This window comes from Glandiceps talaboti, chromosome 16, assembly GCF_964340395.1.
Source record: "Glandiceps talaboti chromosome 16, keGlaTala1.1, whole genome shotgun sequence".
In the NCBI taxonomy this organism is placed as follows: domain Eukaryota; kingdom Metazoa; phylum Hemichordata; class Enteropneusta; family Spengelidae; genus Glandiceps; species Glandiceps talaboti.
In genome coordinates, this window is record NC_135564.1 from 2,594,820 (window position 1) to 2,616,002 (window position 21,183).

The following is a 21,183-nucleotide window of genomic DNA, read 5'->3' on the forward strand; positions in this document are numbered from 1 at the left end:
TCAAGCCCTCAATCTCACATCCAAAATTAAAAAAAACAAGCAAACTATGAATGCTGTAAGATCATTATTTATTAAAATGGGAGAATATATGTATACAATATTAAAACTATTGCTAAAGTATTAACAAGAATACAAAAATTATTATGAAAATTTGTTGCAAATTGTATTAGTCTGCAGGAAAGTTCTGCTGTTGTACAACATGGCTTTGATATACAACCAAACTAACAGTGTTAATTCCATGACTAACTTTGTCAAATACAGTAACTATCTCCAAAAGTATGGAACGTTTTGAAAAAGTAGATTGTTCAAACCTGCTCAACCCCAATTTTTTTCTTTTCCTCTTATTCATTTGGATGGGTTGGATATTGTTATCAATAGAAAACTTAAAGGGTTACAGGGGGTTCATGACCCAATAATAAAAATTCAACAGACGGCCATATTTGACCTTGAGTTGATAAATTTAGATTCTCTTAGGGGGCATAAAAATACCCCCTAAGGGTGTAGCAGAAAATATGATCATTTTGGATTCTTGAAGGGTACAAAATGACCCTCCTAAAATTTAAAAGAAAACATAATTTTAGATTCCCTGGAGGGACACAAAGACTCCCTAGCAGCTTTACAAAATGGACAAGATGGCTGCCTATTCTGAACTTGAAAAACAGAGAAAGTATTTTCTTAAAACATTTTTGAAGAGAAATGTTCTGCAAGGGTAAGATGGTTTACGAAAATGACATTTTCTTCAAAACTGGTGTCTGAAAGGCACTAATTGATTTCCTTCTTGAATTTGTACAGCAATTATGGTGGTGAAATTCATTGTAATTTTCAAAATCACCAAGTCTAAGACTTGATGAAGAAACCAATGATGACAAGTATTCTCCTGACCTCAAGGGGTCACACATCCTGGCACTTACTGAGAACAAAACTCCCTGGGGACCAACTGCACTGGAGTAATTTTCAACAAACACACAGTGGCAGTGATGGCATTTTGTGTACTTCTTTGCTGTCTGAATCTTATTTTTCCATTAAAAAACGATAAAAATATATTATTCTTTTTTTTTTTTAATATGAAGGCACTTGTAAGTAATATTCCAACTTTTTATGTAGCATTTCAGAAATGTCAGTCACAAACTCCTCCACCAATGTGAGAGACAAGACAAGCTGAGACAGGATAATAAATATGTGAGAAGCTGTCGTCATAGTAACACAGTTTATCGTTGAAATACACTGAACTGAAACTGTGAAACTCAAGAAACACTATTGATGCATGCAAGTACAAAGTAAAAAAGATACGTACAATATAAAGACTAAATGGAGAACAACTGGTAAATAAATATAGATATTGCCCCTGAGTGGGGTCATTATAAAGATATATTGACTGCTTCCATGACTGGTCAATATGGACAAATATTGACCTCATCAATGGTTGGCAAGACTCTATAAAAGGGTTGAAATTCAAAGGGTAATAACAAGAAACACTGGTAAATACAAGGGCTAATAATAATACAAACCTTATGTAACCATGTCAACAGGAAAAGTCAATTTTAAAGTCGATAAACTCAATATGCAAACAGTCAATTTAAAAGTTAATAACTGACAAGAAATCAGTCAATTTTGAAGTTGATAAACTTAATATTGCCTTATCAGCTATCATAGTTTAATTTTCCAGGTACTCATTATTTTCTATCTGACAATTTTTATTTTCTTCCCCGAAACACATCACAACAGAACTTTTTAAGTGAAAATTTGCAGCCAGAACAAACACAGAATTTTTTTAAAGGCAAAGAGGTGTGTCTGTGTAATTGTTGCGACTGCAGCATTCCTCCCTGTTTGCAGTCAGGACAAGGTATTAAAACAAAATCAGGTGTTTCCATGGTTACAAAGGGATAAAAGAATGGCAGTGTTAGTTGACTTGAAAGACTAATTCAGACAGTTGCTATGGTAACAAAACACTGTCCATTGATGACAATCTGTATATTATAGTCAAATTATTGCTGAATACATAAGTAAATGTAACAGTAAAAAACATGATTACAGGAAATTATTAGTAATTTTAAGAACGTAACGCAGAGAAGTTCTCAAGTTGAGAATTTTGTCTTCATAACTAATTTGAAAATTTTTGCAAAGATTTGTTTTGGCTGAAACATGCATTGATGGAAAATATATTAACAGAGGTAACTAGACTCTACGATTGATTGGAAAATAATACTGAGTAATTCTTTAAAATCTGTACAAATTTAATTTTTCAAAAAATATTTGATTTGGTACAAAATGGCAGTGGTGAGACCAATGCTACAAAGTTTGACATATCGTTCGACTGTCGGAAGGCACTTAAAACAGCACAGTTCGTTTGCAGCATTCTAAAATTGCTGAAATCTATTGGACGTGTCGATAGTTGCAGCATTTACAATCAATTCTAACACATGAACGTGACGTGACACACACACAAATTCACATGTTAGTTCAATGACTGTGTTTCGATGCTCATGAACTTTTCTCTCAAAGCAACCAATCTGATTGCACTGGGTCAAAGTTCAGGTGTCACACATCCTGGTACGTCTCAGGTCACAATGGAAACCCTCTGAGTTACTACCTGACCACTTCTTGAAGATCTGACTGTAGATACAACTATGTCTCTGTTCGTCTTTCATGGAACAGTCTCCCTCACAATGAGATATTTTGGTTTGGGGTATTTTCTTTCAAAGTAGAAAAATTTTACACTTTAGAGTTCATTAGATATTTGTGTTTTGTGTCCTAGAAGTGGTCTACAAGTACAGAAACACTGTTTGTTCCCACTTGACATTGTGACTCATCTGTTCCAGCTAGTGTTAAATTCTGCCATTTTGTTGGTTCACCTAGATGCAAATAAAATGAAGAGAAGTCACCATTAGCTTATAATCTTCACAGACTACTTTTAAAGAAATATCTTAGCTCTCACGAAAATATTTTTGTCATGAAATTTTGCATCCAAGAAGGAATTCACTTGTTTTCAAGACTAACAGTAATGCTAAAAATATAAAAATTGATTTGTAAAATTTTTGCTTAAAATATTATTGAAGGAATTTGCCAGACATCGTTATCTTCGGTGACATGACGATGAATGAACAATAAATTATTTCAAATGGATATAAATTTAGTGAAAAAAGGCAAAAATTGCAATATTTAATTTTTTTTGTGTGTGTGTGCCATCATTGAAATATTTTTGGCGGGAAAATTGATCAGACTACATTACCTGATGGTGTATCACTGGATTTCAATGCAAATGACCATCCATCTGGTGTCATGGAAGCACAGTGTGGTAGCCTTAACTCTACTGGCTGTAAGAACTTCAAACCATGTGGTCCACACATTACAAGGGGACTCAACAAAGTTTCACCTGTAAAGGAAATGTATGTAGTCAGTATGGTATAAAATTATAGAATTGTGGTAAGAATGTAGAACTGTGGATTGACTTTACAATACTCAAGCTTGGGGTTTAGGATTGGGGGTTAGGTTAGAGATAGCAATAGGGTTAGAACCCCCCCCCCCCGGACTGATTTGAATCATCATCCACGACAAACGGCCATTGTTCTACACTTGCCGAAAACTCTTTCATTTCCTTAGTAGACTTAGAGCAGTTGTATACCATAAAGACCTATTCTTGCCACACACACCTAAGGAAATCCTAGCGGTGGGGGTCATACTTGAGCACCCCTGTATATGACAAACACATAGTTATCTGCATGGAATTTCAAAATGACAACTGACTTGTAACTGAGAATAATGACACTTACCTTTATCTTTGTCTAAAGGTGGTAGAATGTTGTTATCTCGGCATACTTTGAAATAGATTTCTTGCTGTACACCGTCTGGGATAGCACCTTTTGGAATAACTATACTAACACCAGATTCCACTGATGACAAACAGCCTCCATTGTGATCAAAGACACCACGGGCAGTGGCAACCACAGTATGGCCATCGTCAGCTTCAAATGAACTATCACTACAGAATGAGGAAGAAATATATGTTAATTTTACGATATTACTCTACAAGCAGAGTACTGCATTCAGCATTATAATTCCACATTACACAAGAGTATGGAAAGCAATCATTCTGCAGTTCGTTTATAATCATCTGTATCTAGCACTCTGTAATTACAGACATCTACAAAATCCTTTCTAAGAATACATTCTGTAGTTAGGTAATGATCATATCTCTATTTCAAGTAAATTCCAGCATACTCCTGTCAATATACAAGAGTGCATAGATGGATATCTTTTTCTGAGAATAATTATGGAGTTAGTGAACAATTGTCCATCTGTATCAACTCTTAACACGCTTTGTCAAAGTATGGTCTGAGAGTTTCATCTACATTTTACTCTCAAAGGACATACTCTGCAAACTGCGAACACAGAAAGTAAATAAAAGTTTATAATTTGACATTCATAATACATACTTGACTGGTATTGGCATGAAGACATCATCTCCATCTTCCTTCTCTCCATTTGTTACAATTCCATCATCGGTGGGTGATCGTTCTGATCCGTCACTTCTCAGTTCTGGACTCCTATCAACCGTTGTTGTAACAGTTTTAGTTATCACAGTTGTAGGTTGAAAAAACTGATTCCTCTTCTGTCTCAACCTTTCCTTGTATGCCTTGTAAGATTCCTGGTGGTATGGATGGATAGAATTTCCAGTTGTCCCAGTACCAGAATCCAGGGAATCACTCCATTCTTTTGGTGGGTTATAGACCGGATGCTCCCGTTGCCGGTCTCTTTCCCAGTTTTTTGGAAACTTAGAATTTCTTTCAAGACTTGAGTCATGTCCATTTTGCACAGGTTCTGGGTCCAGAGGAGGAGGTGGATCCTTTGGTAAAGGGGGAGGGATATCTTCCTCATTTGGGGATGCCTCCAATGCTGGCTCCTGATGTTGGGTGATTTTCTCTTGTACTTCCTCAGGTTCTCTCTGTATTCTGGTTCCTATAACAAGACAGTTAATATAATTACAGATCAAATATTCAATCACTGCTGTAGTTCATCTTATCATTCTTATCAACAGCTACACTTCACTTTATTACCGAGACACAAATATTAATCAATCGCAACAGATCTCTGAAGATACAGATTGGTGTATGAACTAAATCCACACTAAAACTTAAAGATAGTTTCATTCCAGCAGATAATACCTTGAAAGTTAAAACAACAAAAGGCAAGACTACATGTTGTGGACCTGTTTTGCAACCCTAAATGTGACAAGTTATATTTAAGTTAGGGACGTTAGAGTACTCACCATGGCGAGACTGAACAATATTGGTCCCAATACACATGTTGTATCACTAGCTCATTTTACAACACAACAAAATGGAGGAAACAAGTAACATTGGGTACGATAAGTGATGTTAGGAGTAGAGACTATGTGAATTAATTATTATCACATTGACAGCTGGACCCAGTATCCTTCAGGTGTGGCCAACAAGACTTGGTTATAACTTACCTTGTACAGGATACGATGGTTGTTGTCTGTCAGTGTCACCACGACGATCATGGTCAGTGCCACTGTCATCTTGACTAACATCATTCTGTACAATTTCAGCACGGTGTTGTTGGTACTCATAATAATCATCCTGAGGTCTATGAGAGTAGTACCCCCTGTCACGACTTCTATCTCTTGGACCCCTTTCTCTATCTGGTTCTCGTCGTCGATGATAGCGGTCTGGAGGGTACCTGTCTCGTTCTGGGTACCTCTCTGGGTCACTTCTGTAGTATCTGTCGTCTGCGTTGCGTCTGTCATTGTAGTGATCTGGAATTCGGGGTGGTTCTCGCTGTTTTGATATTGGTGGGTTTGATTCCAGGTGAGGATATGATTTTGTTGGATACACATTGGGTTGCATGACATCATCAGGTGATGTCATACCTCTGGGATCATGTCCCCTGTCTCGTGGATCTTCAATGGCACGAAAAATATGCGATTCTGATCTTGCTTTGGCAGGGGGAGGTGGTGGTGATGGAGGATGTTCACCGTACCTCCTTGGTTGATGTACCTTTGGGTCACTCATGACAGCTTTTGTGTACAGTTTTTGTGGTTTTGAATACAAATCTTGGTTTCTCCTGTAAGTATCAGAATCATGTCTCCTCTTTGCGGCTGGATCATTGTCACGCCCCCCTGCTGATTTGTATGACATTGCAGTACTTCGGGTGTACTTATATGGGTCATTCCGTGCTTCACTTTTAGAAGTCCTTTCAGATGGTCTATCACCATGGTGACGTTGTGAACGTGATGATGTTGAAGGATATCTATCCCTAGATTTTTCATCATCCTGTTTGTTTGAATAGGGGTCTGAATAATAATCTCTCGGAGGTGGCTTTTCCGGGCGATCAGCACTTTCCTGTGTCCTTTCTCTAGTTTTCACAGGATAGTTTTCATAATCTCTTGGTGGTCTTGTGGGAGGTTGCTGAGATGGATGGACATCAGAAAAATGTCTATCCATTCGTCTACGTTCTTTGTCATGACTTCGTCCATAGTCTGCTGTCTGGTACTTAGCATCATGACTACCTGATCTCTCAGGATAATCTTGGCTTCCCATGGACTTGCTTCTAGGATAACTACTGTAATGCTTATCTTGTGTATGATTTGTTGTCGCTTTTCTAGGATCAACATTATCAGTATCAACTCTACGTCTTGGCTCATAATCACTATAATCACCTCTCCCTCGGTCTCGGTCTCGGTCTCGGTCTCCTGGAGCTCTAGTTGGTACATAAACACTACGATCTTGTCGTGGGTAGTCATAATCTTTTTCCTTTTTCGGAACTCTGTATGGATCATCGTAATTTGACCTCTGGTGTCGGGGGTCACCACGTCCAGGTCGTTGTTGTTGTTGATAATGATCGCGACGAGACCGATGGTCATAAGTTGCATATCTCTGATCATAATAGGGGTCCTGCAATCATGAAAATAAGATGTGTCAATTTTAAATGTATATGTATCAGTTGTAGATGTATGTAGAAAATGTAATGAACCAAGCTGTAACAATGAAATGAAAGCTAACTTTAAAACTTCCAAATTTGCTGGAAGTAAAGCTATCAAGGCTTGTAAAGGCATCAGAATATTTACGATAAATGAATGAATGAATGAATGAATGAATGAATGAATGAATGAATGAATGAATGAAAAGGCAGCAACCAGTTCAATTCAAACTAACCATGCTATTTCAGGTCCACCAATGAATAATGATTTTTAAACAATGGTAAATGCAATATCATACAAGCAAACCAGTTTGAAATCAGACTAGCAAGGAATATTTTGAACAAGATATACACAGCAAGATAAACAACACTTACAATACACTAGGGCTCACAGACAGGAAACAGGTATAACTGAAATGAGAGTGGCATGCAGACAGGACAACACAGTCAACCAACATGATAATAGCAATCATGTAGTTGAGACAAAGGCAGAATGGGGGAACACACAACGACGATTAACGATCATGCAATTGAGACGATGCAGAACACCAATATAATGGTGGCATGCGTACAAGACAAGGAGAGCATGCAGACGATGACATGCATTTTTGGGACAACACAGGAGACCAATAGGAAGGTGGCTTGCATACAAGACGAGATACGAAGAGCATGCAGAGAGGAGACACCGACCACAGTAGGACCATTTTGCAGCATGCCAGCCATGCACACCAACCAACTTACCCGATACTTTCTATCATGGGGATATGGAGGAGGCATATGATAACCTTCAACACCCATTAAGTTTGGGTCGGATGAAGATCTCACCATTTTCTGTCTCTCCATCGTTGGCGACGTTTCTGCCTCATAATTACTGTGACGGTCTAGGGCATTGAGTGAAAGATCGCTTTCTGGAGACGAGGCGTATGATAGACGAGTTGTCATCGGAAACAGGAGATCTTCTGTCAAAGCATCATCAATCTATGAACAAACAGATAAAGTATATTTGTGATGTTAAGTGAGCACCATCAATGGATACTAGGCAGTGTATCAAATCAAATCATATAATTTATCAACAGAAACCAAATATGCATGAGCACAAGTGTGGTGTACTTGGGGGCATTTGCATGTGTGCTTGTGGTATGCTTGTGAAGGTTCAGCAGAAAATACAGCAAACACAAGCCCGGTTATAACATTGGCACTCATGTGGAAAGGGGTTTCTGTTTATCTATATGGTTATACGAAACAGAAAATTTCCAAACAAATCATATTGTGTCATCACTCAAATTTAGTGTACTGTGTACATGTAATGATCATGCACTCTCATTTGCATATCATTTGCATACAAGTAAGCAATGAGGTTTTGGTATTGCACTGCAGTCACTGTGTAAATTATAACACTAGAATGTGCTTGAACCGATGCAAGTAATCTCTGGTACATACGTAATGATTCTAGAACTCTATGTCTCATATGTTATACATTATTATGCGACTATCTATGGCAACATGTTATATTGTATGACGGTCTCTTTCTCTTAATACAGTTTTCAGAATATTATACATGATTCCACTGTGCTTCTACAATACAAATTGATTCCTACTACTTTGGTATTGATGTGAAATGATGTTTCAACAAGACAGTTCTTACCTTCATTTCTGCCATCCAGATTGGAGTACTTTGCTGTTGTCTGATAGCATCTTTGACTTTAGAGTACCACATGTTATTGTGACCTAAATGCACAGTGGCTGAAAAGTGAAATAAAATCAACAAGTCAGAAATATTAATACATCTGCTCTCTCAGGTATGTAGCAAAGGGTTCATACACTTCCATGCTTTTTTCAATATTCATATATTTGATGTGTCTCTGAAAATGTGTCATGTAGGTAACGGAAAATCATGAAATGACTCTCCAGAATCCAAAGTTTATAAAAATGTGTTTATTTCCTGCAGTGGTGTTCTTTTAACTGTTTTGAGTTAAATTGATATAATTTCTGTTCCACTATGGTAGTGTTAATTATTTTAAGACACACAAACTTTATCCTGGGGTAGGTTTGAATACCATCCACTTTTAAAATAGACTCCAGGGTTTGAGCCAGGGTCTGTAAGCTTTTTCCAATAATCTCTCAATATTTTAGCCTGATTCCTTTTATTCTTTAATCATCCTACAACAGCAGAAGTGGAAGGCATGGCAATTGCTAACTTACCGGTGAATATATATGAAAATGATTCTTCCAGCTTAAGAGCTAAGTCATACAGTCTCTTAGAGCTCCTAGGTGCTATTTTGCCTTCACCAACTTGAGCTCTGAGTTCCCTGATGGTATTTTTATTGTCTGGTCTCAGGAAAATGACAATAGGATAGAGTTGTGCATAGTTGAGTTTCTCCACAGCATTGGGTGTAATGTCTAACACACAGTGTTGTTGCTGTAATAAAATAGATATAAAGGACAAGTTCAGTCACGCTTATTTCAGTTGCTTTTTATACATTTGTATTGATTACTGCCATCAACTTAAAGGAAAGGTACAGACAATATGGCTGCCTGTCTGCTCCAGAAATTGCTAGAACATGTAAATGAAAGTCCAGTCAGCCTTATTTCTACCTTTAGTGCACTTGTATTGATTATTGCTATCAACTTGCGTAAGAGTTTCAGTGATAAAATAACACCTCGGTAACATAATCAACTTTGAAATCTTGTAAAGAAGCCCTACTACACTTGACATGTGTTCAGCCATTTTGAGAGATTTCCTGCATAGGTTTATGGAAAAACCTCTGGTAATGACCTCATCACTGAACACTCTAATCTCATTGTGTTGACAAATACCATAAATCTATGGAGGAGATACTCCTAGATCTATGCAAATAATTGATAAGAAGTAAGAGATATTGATGTGTACATACCTTATCCATTACATCTCTGATGGCATGTAATTTAATAACACCTTGATGTACCTTCATGGATTGATTAGGTTTAGATTCATTCTTCTCACTCACTGTAAATACAAATCAATAGTTTGTCTATATCTTCATGACTCTATAATTCTTCCCCTGTCTGCCGCCCTCTATAGACGTACCCACGATTTGAATGTCTATATAATTTTTTATTCCTTTTTGACATTCATATTTTTTGCATATTATACTATACATGGTTTTGGTCTCTACTTTAAAGGAAAGGTGAATGATTTGGGTACCATAGTAAAGGGACATGCATTTACTTGTTAGCACTATACCAATAGTATTCCCTTCAATCCTTAATTCACTGAAAAAAGAAAACAAGGCAACCTTTATGGTAAACTATGCAAATATGATATTTTATATTTGTCATAGCTAAGATTAGGATGTCTGACAAACATTTGTTTGTCAGAATCTATTATTATCACTATTATATAAAACATCTTTATCTAGTAAAGTCTAGTAAACATTACACAACTTACATGGATTCTCAAATCTCTCTGGGAAATCTTTCAGTAATTTTTCTCTAGCCATGTCTGCTATTGGACCAAAGAAGACAATTGGACGGAGGAACCCAGCTGTACAGGAAGAACAATCATACAAACAGTGTTAAAGTAAAATGTTTGCCATTGTGTACACTCCTGTAATCACTGGTATTTCAGTTATGGTTACATGATTGCAAACAAATAAAAACAATGAATTCTCCAGGCTGTTAAAGTATGAAATGTTGTCTTTCGGCTGAAAATATCTAGTGCAATAATAAATATGTTCACAGTTTACTGAACATTTATTGTACTAATCCTGGAAAGGACTTAAATAAAAGTACCAATCCATCTATCATCAAGTGATAACATGTTCAGTATTAAAGTATCTTGACCTCGTCATTGACTTTAGGTTGAATATGGTCAAACTTGTTTACTTTCTATGTAAAATCAGTGACTGTTCTTTGTTATTTCTCCAATGTTTGTTGTCTCCACCTCATCCTGCACTCAATAAAAACTCACTCAGCTTTCCTGACATGCACCCTACAAATATTATTACATGTTTACAATTGGTGCTCTGTATCTTTTTTTTAAAGAAACATTTGGTCATAAAGTAAGAACTGTCCTGTCTAGATAAAAGGTTTGCATTCTGTGGGTCAACAGGTTGTTCTAACCAGTGTACTTAATGTGATTTGTTGATACCTATACTGGGAGCTATTTTTATCTTTACTTATATCAATGTCAAAGATATGCACAATTGTCACAAAGTGTATACTTACGATCTCGCAAAACAACCCTCTCATAAGCTGGGAACTTTGGTGGTTTTCCGCCTGTAATAAAAAAAATATTCCTTTCTTAAAAATTAAACCTAAACTATTAAAAACATTCAAAAATATGACATATTTCAATATAGTTTTATATTTCAAAAGAGATTAATATTACCGATCATTTGACATCAGAAAAGTAAAGTTATGCCTGTTTGGAGAACAGCAAGACACATGACCTTTGAACTCATGATATATGAGGTTTGAAGTTTGAAGTTTGAACTCTTACCAAAGACAACTTCATCAAAGTGTTCTCTTGTCAGTGATTTGGATCTTCTTCCACTTCTTCTTTTAAAGAATGCAGCCCTACCGTCTGTTGGTGCTTGTTTCAGTGTGTTGGTGTGGGAAGCAGTTTGTGCTAGGGCTAGTTGCTCAGCTCTGTGGACATAACAAGAATGAAACTGACTTTAGAGAAATTGTCTCCTCCCCAGACACAAACAATATCACAGGACAGTACCTATGATGGATAAAGATGTCTTTACATGTAAAAATTCAAGTTTTGTCATACTGTAAACCTGCATATTTTCACGACTAGAAAATTTTGCGATTTTACAGTCTTTATGTAGTTCACAAAGATTAATTTTCACTAATAACCATACTGGTACATTGCATTATGCAGAAATATATATTTTCGCTACTACTTATTTTCGCGTTTTTGTTTAGTAGCGAAATTAGCGAAAATAAATCTTACGCGAACATTTCCAGGTTTACAGTATTTTCAGAATGCTGGGAGACCAGTTGCAAGTGTTGAGAGTGAAAAGAGAGGAAGAACATACAAGAACATGGACTGAGTATATTGAGAGATAAAGGTAACTAAACTTTCCTCAAAAGTTCTGGGCTGAATTTAAGTCTACTGCCCTAACCTCAATTGGGTGACTTTGAATTTTTTTGACTAAAGAAAAGAGTCCAGAGTACAAATACATTTTCATCTTTGTACAGATGAAGTTTAAAGTATGGCTTTACAATGAACATACACATTTTATACCAAAAGATATGTCTATAAAATGAAAAGAGAAAAATTATCAATGGAGAAAAAACTTACCTGTTTTTGTTTGGTATGACACCTTTTTCTATTTCCATATTATTGCGGTTGAGTTTGATGGCTTGCCATGACCCTACAACTCCATTAAATAGAGTGTCTCTCACTCTCAAAATGTCATTATTCTTGAAAGTCAGTTCATCTTTGGAGGCTTTCTCATAATGGAAGTGAGATCTGACGTGAATATTATCACCACCACCATGCTCTATTATTTTATCAAATGCTGAGAAAAGACAAAAACAAAATATCAACTATGAGATTTTCATTCTAGACAACAAACATTAAGACTCACAGATAAAGTTTGAAATTGTGCAAGCAAATTAGAAATAGTGACAACTTTTATTCTTAAATGTCAAGTTCAAATTGCGATAAAATTTAGCTGTGAAAAAAGTTATCTGGCAGAGCTATAGAAAGAGTTGATAAGACAGCAATACATGTAATGTTAGAATCTGGGATTGCATCAAGATGGGCTTTTAAAACTAGTAACAGCAGAACAATCAGTTTCTTCCCATTAAAGACACAACACACACACATGCATGCTCACATGCATGTACACAGACACAGACACAGACACAGACACAGACACAGACACACACACACACACACACACACACTGACTGACTAAAGTAATAAAGATATCTATGGCAGATTCTTATTTTCATAATTTGTGTGTACCTTGTTAAATATATATACAATGGTATACATGTGGTAAATTCAATTGTAACTTGACTTACTGGTAGAAAATTTACATACATTTGCATATATTTTGCATGTAATTTGCATATCTTACCTAATTTCCTGTATTGTACAATCATTCTGATTTCTTCTTGTAGACTAAGTAACAGTAAGACGGCTTCTTCCCTTGTCACCCCATACATATCAATATCATTGACCTGTGGAACAAAGATTTGTAGTGGTTCAGTTATTCTACATCTGGTGTTGCTGAGAGATACTTATCAAGTATGTGGCATCCACCTACCCTTATCCATTCTGTACCCTACAGTTTTCTTGTTTTCAGCAGATTCAATCACAAAATCAGTCTTAACAACTTTAAAAGATTTCATACAGCCTAACATGAAAGAGATCAACCAATGAATAATTTTATGGACACATTTCACAATTTGCTTCTGTGATAATTCCTGTGAAAGAAAGTTTTATTAAAAGATCCTTAAAATGTGACTGTAATACAGTTCATTGTTCAAAAAAACTAAACCAGTTTACATTCTAGTGGTAGGAAATCTAGGAGTCAAATTCAGAACTGTGCCCCCAAGTGGTGAGATTGTGAATATTTACCTGTAAGATCAGATCCCCAATGTGCAATCCTTCCATGGCAGCTGGACTACTTTCCTGGACATCAGCAATAAAAATGCCGACATCATTGCCTCCTGCCAGTCGGATTCCAAGATTGTTGGTTTTGCGGAACACGACATATCTCTCTTCTCCTCTGGAAATATTACAAGGAAATTCTGTTTAGAAAATTATTCTATAACTGGTTAAAATGATTATAGTTTGGGCAATTCGACATGGTGAATTGCGAAAAACAAAAGGATTTTTTACTATCATATCAATGTTGGGGGCGCTGTTCTTTCAATTCTGTATGCTTGACAAGTACACAGGAGCAGAATAACCCTATATGAATATACGCAACCTATATGCAACCTCTAGAGATTCCAACCTTCACACTATAAATTATAGACATAAATAAGTACCGTATGGTAGTCTGAAACTTCCTCCATTTTTCCACCTCAAAGAATGAACGATGACTATATTACACATATTTCTGTGTTATTTCACTTTCTAGTTGTCGTACATTAATTATCAGCTGCTACATTTTATCACTACAGAGATTTCTGGTGACTATTTCCTTTTCAAAAATATGTGACACACACACACACACACACACACACACACAGACACAGACACAGACACACACACACACACACACACACACACACACACACACAGACACACACTTACTCTTTAAGTCTTCTTCTATGTCTGCGTGGAGCATGGACATCATTGGGGTAATATCTAGGATCTTCACGTCCTGGTGTTGGTGGTCTTTGTGGGTGTGACCCTTCTATAGAATAGTAAACAATGATGTATACATTACTTATCAGTGGCTGGTATCGACAGTTTCAGCAAGTATATAGTCTTGGTATGAATCTCTCTCAAATAAAGATACTGTGTCCTGTTCAGTGTAGTATAACAGTCAACAACAGAAAGAAGGAATTACTTTTCCTTTCCTACAGTATGTATTAATTTTAATACGACAATTCACAAAATTTAATACTTTAGTAGATGGAGTACTATTTTCATATATATTGTGAATTATATGTCCTATAATTTCAATGCTTTTCTACATACAAGAAAACATTGAACACAAAAGTGTAAACAAAACATGACAAAGCTTTCTTTCATGCTGGGATGGCATTATCAACTGTTCAAATGTTATTAATGGCCAAGGTCAAGTACACAGATAATTATGGAGTTGTAAATGCTGGATCTATGTGCATCTATTTTGTCAAAGTCTTTGTGTTTAGTCAGAGTTTTAGAAATCTTTTGAGTTCAGTTTTGTTGAGACCATCCAGTTTTTATTTGTGTACTCATTTATACAATAGTTGAAATAAAATGTTACCTAAATCTTCGATTGCTGGTGGTGGAGGTCTTGGTGGTACTATTTCATCTTCACTGGGATGGCTTTGTCTTCTACGTCCTGGTCTGTCACTAGAGGGCGATCTTTGGTCAACCGGAGACCTTGGTTGTGTGCCTTCTTTGTCACCATCAAATGCAACACTGTAAACACAACATTGAACATAAATCAGTACCTTTATTTATATTTTTAAAGAGCTCACACAAGAGGAAAGAAACAAGTACCATTAAGGTTAGGGGTGTCAGAGTACCCACCATAGCAAGACTAAAGAACACTGAGTCAAATGTACTGTGTACCCTAGTTAATAAAAACAAAATGCAAGCGACAAACAAAATTAAGATTTGAAATATTAGAGAACATACTATGTTACAAAATGATTGAACCTTCAAGGATGTATCCAATGCAAAATTGTTATGGCAATTGGAAAACTAGGCTCAGTAACTTTCAGATGTGATGTTTTTTTCTAAGAATAAAAAATATATATCCCCAAAACAGTTATGGGAACTGGAATGAAGGAGTCGCAAAGAATTTCAACATGTACGTCAAAACAACTTTCCAATATTATACTAACATCTACATCAATCACATTTTTGTTTGACTTTTCAAACACATCTTGGATATCTACACATAAACCATTACCAAATGAACAAATTGCCCTCGTTAAATGCAACCACAAATGGTTCTATCTGAAACATACATGATTGTTTTGACTATAGAACCACCTACCAGGGTAACAAAACTGCAAGGAATCCTCTGCTAGACATTTTAATTACAGTACTATCATCTGCCAACTACATGAGTGTATTTGGTGGTCTGTCTTCTACCACTACATACCTACATGTCCCTCCCTACTGCGAGATAGTCATTAGGAAATTCTACACTTGTTACTGGAACTAGAGACTTGCTCTGATAACAACTTTTAATTAAGAAAATTCTTCTTTTTTTACAAGTTATAGCTTGTAGGCCTTCAAGTGCCGTTGTTTAGAAATCTTTGAGCTCTTTCAGGAATTTATAAACTTAGAAAACAAGCCCTTACAAATAGAATAATTTGGGAGTGTAGTAATTAGTTTAGGATGTTTATACCAGGTAATCCTTTAACTATCCAAACACAATGATTCATGTAGAGTAAAGTAACAACACAGCAGGTACCCAGTATTTCTAACTAACTGACTGAACTCATTGAGTATTTACAATCACTCCATGTAGTATCACCACAAAAAACACATGTCACACATGTATCTTTGGCATATGTAATATTACATAGCTAAGGACCACACATTTCAGATGAAATATTTTATTGCAATTTTGAACTGAAGACATATATGTATATTCCAACACTATGGCTATGATATTATTTTCATATGCATGATATATACATGACTGTAAGTAAAAGATAAAGCCATACACAAACTGTGTACAGTAAATTCATATTCCACAGGCAAGAAAGTCGTGGTGTCAAACAAGAAATCCAATGATTGTTATTTTTATGAGAAGTTAAAGAATGGAAAAAGACATAAAAATACAAGTAATGGTTCACTGAATCTGTAAAGTTGTAAAGTATGCTATTTGTATGTTATGTGTATGTGGGTGGATGGGGTGGGGGTTGATATCGCATTAGAATTTCAGTGGGTGTGTTGCATACCAAGATTCCCCACGATTGATGATTTTTTGGCCCTTGGTGGCTCATCAGTTGAATATATAATACCTAAGAATGATAACCTACCTTCACAAATGCCATATTATCTTGGCAGATGTAAAATGAATTTACTGTACACAGTTTTGAGTATGGCTTTATCTTTTACTCAGTCATGTATAAATCCTAAAACATTAGCTATTTGTCAACTATTTTAAGACCAAGGACATTTTATATATTCAGCAAGTTTTTACCACAAAGCACAGAATTGACTACATTTTCATAAAATACCTTACCTGTCTATATTTTGTTCAAAAGTGCCATCATAGAGTACAGCATTGGCCCTGAGTTCATTGGCTTTGTTGCTGACAATTGTATCTTCTTCTGTTCTTTCGTCGTCTTTTTTCTCCTTGAGAACAATGATTGAAAGTTTGTCTTTTGATTTCTCCAGGAGTTTCTTGGCTTCAGAGAGTGACAGATTTTCTGCTGGTGTGTTGTTGATCTGCTCATAGGAGATACAGAAATGAAAATATCATTATCAATGCAACTCATTTTCACTTATTTTGCATATACAGATAGCAAATTAATAGCAAAATAGCAAACTAATTTTGTTTATTACAATCTTGTTGATATTTATTATAGTAAACTGTACACAGAATTCCTAGGTATACACCAAGTTTTCTTTCCAAACTGATTGTAATATTGATAGAAAATTGTAAATTAGTCAAAAAGTCTCGCTCTGTTGTGGTCTTTAACATGTAAAACACTGTAAAACACTTATATCATGACAACAAATTCTTTGTATTCATATGCACGTGTGTGTGTGTGTGTGTGTGTGTGTGTGTGTGTGTGTGTGTGTATTTGCTTAAAAAAACGTCAGTACGTAGAAAGACTTCCACTATGTCTATCACGTTTGTATTCTCACATTTGTTATAATTCATGTCACACAAAAATTATATACCCCTAGAATATGTTACTTTGCTGGGATTATTCCTCAGCAGCAGCAGCAGGGACAGTCTTTTTAAAATAAATAGATTCCAACAAACTATTTCATGTCTGACACAATTGAACATATGTGCATGTATATTACTTTGTATCGTAGTCTGGAAAGTAAACAGATCTCAATGTAACACAGACAGAGCTATAAGATTTAATTGGTGAACAGATGCCGCCATACTTCTATACACATGTCATGACAGCATTCTTTGATTTCAGTGTATGAGAGCAATCTCAGTATTTTAGTTTTGATGGCTGTGTTTACTTCAAAGACATAACCCCAATGTAATATATTTCACGGAGTCATGAATACAAAATATCTGCCATACTGTCACGATTTTTTTGAAACGATAATCTTACTAGTATACAGCAATACTTTAACAAAATTATAGTTAGAAACAAAATATTCATAATATTAAGATTTCATAAGAATTTGAAACCACTGCATTTTACTACTATGTGAAATTGACACACTGTTGCAGTGGTTGCTATGGCAACACACTTTCAGCTTACCTAAATTTGCAGTGATACAGATAACAATGAACAGTACTAAAATTTGACTTTCACCTTAACAGATCATTACAATGGTTGTCATGGCAACAGTAGTGATGACCCACCTTAACTATTGTGTCACCCTCAATGAGTGTGCCTTCATTTGCTGCTATGCTGTTTTCACTTATTTCTTTGATGTACACTTTCATGCCAAGTTTTATACCATAATCCTCTTTTTTTGTTTTTGTCAAATGGACAACTTTTGGCTCTGGTAGTTTTTCTGGCTCAGGTGTTCCTGGAATTGGCATAAGCATTTTTCTTTTTACAACCTGTGAAATGGAAACAAAATAATCATAAATATAACTGAAATATATTTATGATGACGTTAACAGGTGTTAGCAATAAAATGCAAATTATGGTAGTTTTGAACCCTATCATTCTTCAATCCCTTGTTACACCTGGTCAACATACTAATCTACTAACATCTGACCAATCAGCATTCTGTAAAAATCTGGGTAGTTTTGAGTGTATCACTCATTGCAGAGTTACATCATGACATTTTGTTACACTTGGTCAACATACTAATCTAACCAATGAAAACTCTTTTCACTTTGACTTTACCGAAATCTGACCAATCAGTATCCTGTTATTAACTCCTTTCACATTCCTGTAGTCTTGGACATTTGTCAACATCCCATCAAGTAGACAAGTAGACACATGTGGTAAAGATACACCAAAGATCACATAAAAAATATCAATACACAAGATATTTTTAGATCTTAACAGCTGCAAAGATCATATTCTTATGTTTCAATTTTCTAGCACTCATAAACAAAATATATGGGTTATGGTTAAACTGATTTAATGTTGATATCAGAATCGGTCACTCAATCCTTTCATCTATTCTGCACTGACGTCAATTTGACTAAATATATGAAGCACTATCTTCAACCCAAATCCTGTACTCTCGCAAACCAGAGCTGTTATTTCTAAAATAAAGCGACTCCCTCTTGACGGCATGTTTTGGACGGTGCCGTAAAAGAGGCTGCAGTTTGCGACGATGAAATCCTGCCACAGCTAGTATCTTTTACAAGAACTTGACCTGATGAGGGTTTATTAGTATTTCCAGAACACTAATTTACACAAAGTTTTGATTTAATACAAACATTAAAGTTGATAAATCTGAAGTGAAAGGTAGAGACGAGGCGACCTATCCTTGGTCATAACATTGACACTGAGTTTCCAGGTTTCTAAAAACTCATGCTAAACAGACAATGTACTGATAATATACTGTTTTTGTTAGATGTAGTAAGGAAAGCAAAATCAATCAGCATTTGTCATGTTTTGTAATCTAGATATCTTCCCCTACAGTAGTTTGTATTTTCCTCTGAAAGTTACCAGGGTTCTAAAACTCCATCATAAACACACATCCACCGATCTGTACCATAGCTTACCCTGTCAACAGATAAATTACACCAACTTCTAGGGATCACTAAGTCTAAGACATGCACAGACTGCATCTACAGATGAAAGATGCATTGAAAACCAGACTAAGAGACAACTCACCACAGTTGCTACGTTTCCACTGTTCTTCAATGATTCCACCGCTTCACTGTGTTCAACATTCTCCATGGATTGATTATTTACCAAAATAACACGATCATTGACTCTGAAAGAGACACAACAAAAACATCATCTGTATTATTAACCAGTTTTATTATTACAAGGATTAACAAGTCAAGCATACATAAAGTACATCAATGACAGCTGTCTATACAGATATCGTATACTTCAATCTGCCGTCAGGTGTAGAAAGATCCATATGTATACAAACTCTACAAATAATGTCTCTGTCTTGACCTTTTACAATGTTAGTTTTTATATAGTGTTTTCCCACACTGTGTTCAAAGCACTTTACAAATATTACCTTGGGTATGGACCTATAGTGGAACAAATCCTTTGTACTTCCTCAACTCCCTGGGGAGCAAACCATTAAAGCCTTTATTCATGTTATTAGCACATAAAGCCTTCACATTGCAACCTCTATCCTACCAGGTCCCCAATTATAGAGATGGGTTGATTGGGGTACAATCATGGTTCAAATCTTGCCCATGGACATTAGCCATTCAGAAATAAATAGTAGCACTGAGCTTGAATCTGCAACCAGCAAATTCAAGAGCAGCTATTCTAATCATTTAACCATCATGATTCCATGTCAAATCTGAATTCGTCCTGATCTAATTTGGTAAGATTTTCCATATTTAGCTACGACCAAAAACAGACCAGCATTTTTTCTTATTATTGATGTATTGAATAAACAAATTTTCAAACACAAGTACACAATTGATCGTTACGTTATCAGTAACAGTGTGCAGTGGTACATCACTCCCCAAGGCTGTATACTTGGTGTACTCCGAAAACATTAGGAGTAGTACAAAACTGACTACCTAAATCAGACCAAACTACATTTACTGACAGGATACAGTGCAATTTGAAAACCATGATTAACTGCTAAACTCACAGTGGACAGTGTTAATTTCAGTGAGTATAGTGGAATCACATATGTAGAAAGCAGACCATGGTTATTATGCAGTTCAAAAACCTTAGATATTACAGATACTGACCTATCTCAGGAAAACTGCAAAGTATGCCATATGCTGATACTAAGTAATAACAACCTTAGGTAGAATGTATGCATTTACATCACAGAATTAAAATAACTATCGGTATGCAATCACAAATTCCATTTAATATAAATACTACAAACGTCAGAAGAAACATTTTCAAATAAACAGCTGTCAGGTAGTTGTATCTCAACTATAGTCCAGGTAGTGTGTTCTCAATAAAACTATCCTATAGGTCATAGGGAAACCTAGTTGGATGCCAACGTAACAACACCCTATAGGAACTAGACTAAGGGAAACACAACCTCTATAAAACAGTTGTACAAATAATGAAACTTAAAATCACTGCAAATGAAATGAAACACACCCAGTTTTATTTCACAATGTGACCCTTGGGTGTTAAATAAACTTACTACTTACTACCTTGGGTGTAATACAGTAATTTTGTTTTATAATTATATACAAATTCTTTGGGATGCACTGATTACATTCTACGTTGGAATCTTTTTATGTAAATTACTGCAGTTGTCCTTGTTTCTCTTTCCACCAGCTGTGT

At 35.7% G+C, this 21,183-nt stretch overlaps 1 protein-coding gene across 3 annotated transcripts in view; it reads right to left on the reverse strand.

Moving 5' to 3' along the window:
* Window positions 1–57: 57 nt before the first annotated feature.
* LOC144447027 (tight junction protein ZO-1-like) overlaps window positions 58–21,183 on the reverse strand; it is a 75,697-nt gene continuing 54,571 nt past the window's right edge. For 2 of the 3 annotated variants that reach the window (XM_078136893.1, XM_078136895.1), the window contains 20 exons: window positions 19,570–19,672; window positions 18,129–18,332; window positions 16,812–17,017; window positions 14,868–15,025; window positions 14,207–14,309; window positions 13,523–13,673; window positions 13,020–13,122; window positions 12,233–12,452; window positions 11,420–11,568; window positions 11,146–11,196; window positions 10,367–10,462; window positions 9,834–9,925; window positions 9,142–9,358; window positions 8,585–8,682; window positions 7,681–7,917; window positions 5,471–6,914; window positions 4,434–4,956; window positions 3,771–3,979; window positions 3,230–3,373; window positions 58–2,852 (listed from right to left, as the gene is read on the reverse strand). In XM_078136893.1, coding sequence (XP_077993019.1) covers window positions 2,752–2,852; window positions 3,230–3,373; window positions 3,771–3,979; window positions 4,434–4,956; window positions 5,471–6,914; window positions 7,681–7,917; window positions 8,585–8,682; window positions 9,142–9,358; window positions 9,834–9,925; window positions 10,367–10,462; window positions 11,146–11,196; window positions 11,420–11,568; window positions 12,233–12,452; window positions 13,020–13,122; window positions 13,523–13,673; window positions 14,207–14,309; window positions 14,868–15,025; window positions 16,812–17,017; window positions 18,129–18,332; window positions 19,570–19,672 — 4,609 coding nt within the window. In that variant the 3' untranslated portion in view covers window positions 58–2,751. The remainder of the gene's footprint in view (window positions 2,853–3,229; window positions 3,374–3,770; window positions 3,980–4,433; window positions 4,957–5,470; window positions 6,915–7,680; window positions 7,918–8,584; window positions 8,683–9,141; window positions 9,359–9,833; window positions 9,926–10,366; window positions 10,463–11,145; window positions 11,197–11,419; window positions 11,569–12,232; window positions 12,453–13,019; window positions 13,123–13,522; window positions 13,674–14,206; window positions 14,310–14,867; window positions 15,026–16,811; window positions 17,018–18,128; window positions 18,333–19,569; window positions 19,673–21,183) is intronic. The other variant, XM_078136894.1, reaches the window with a different exon arrangement.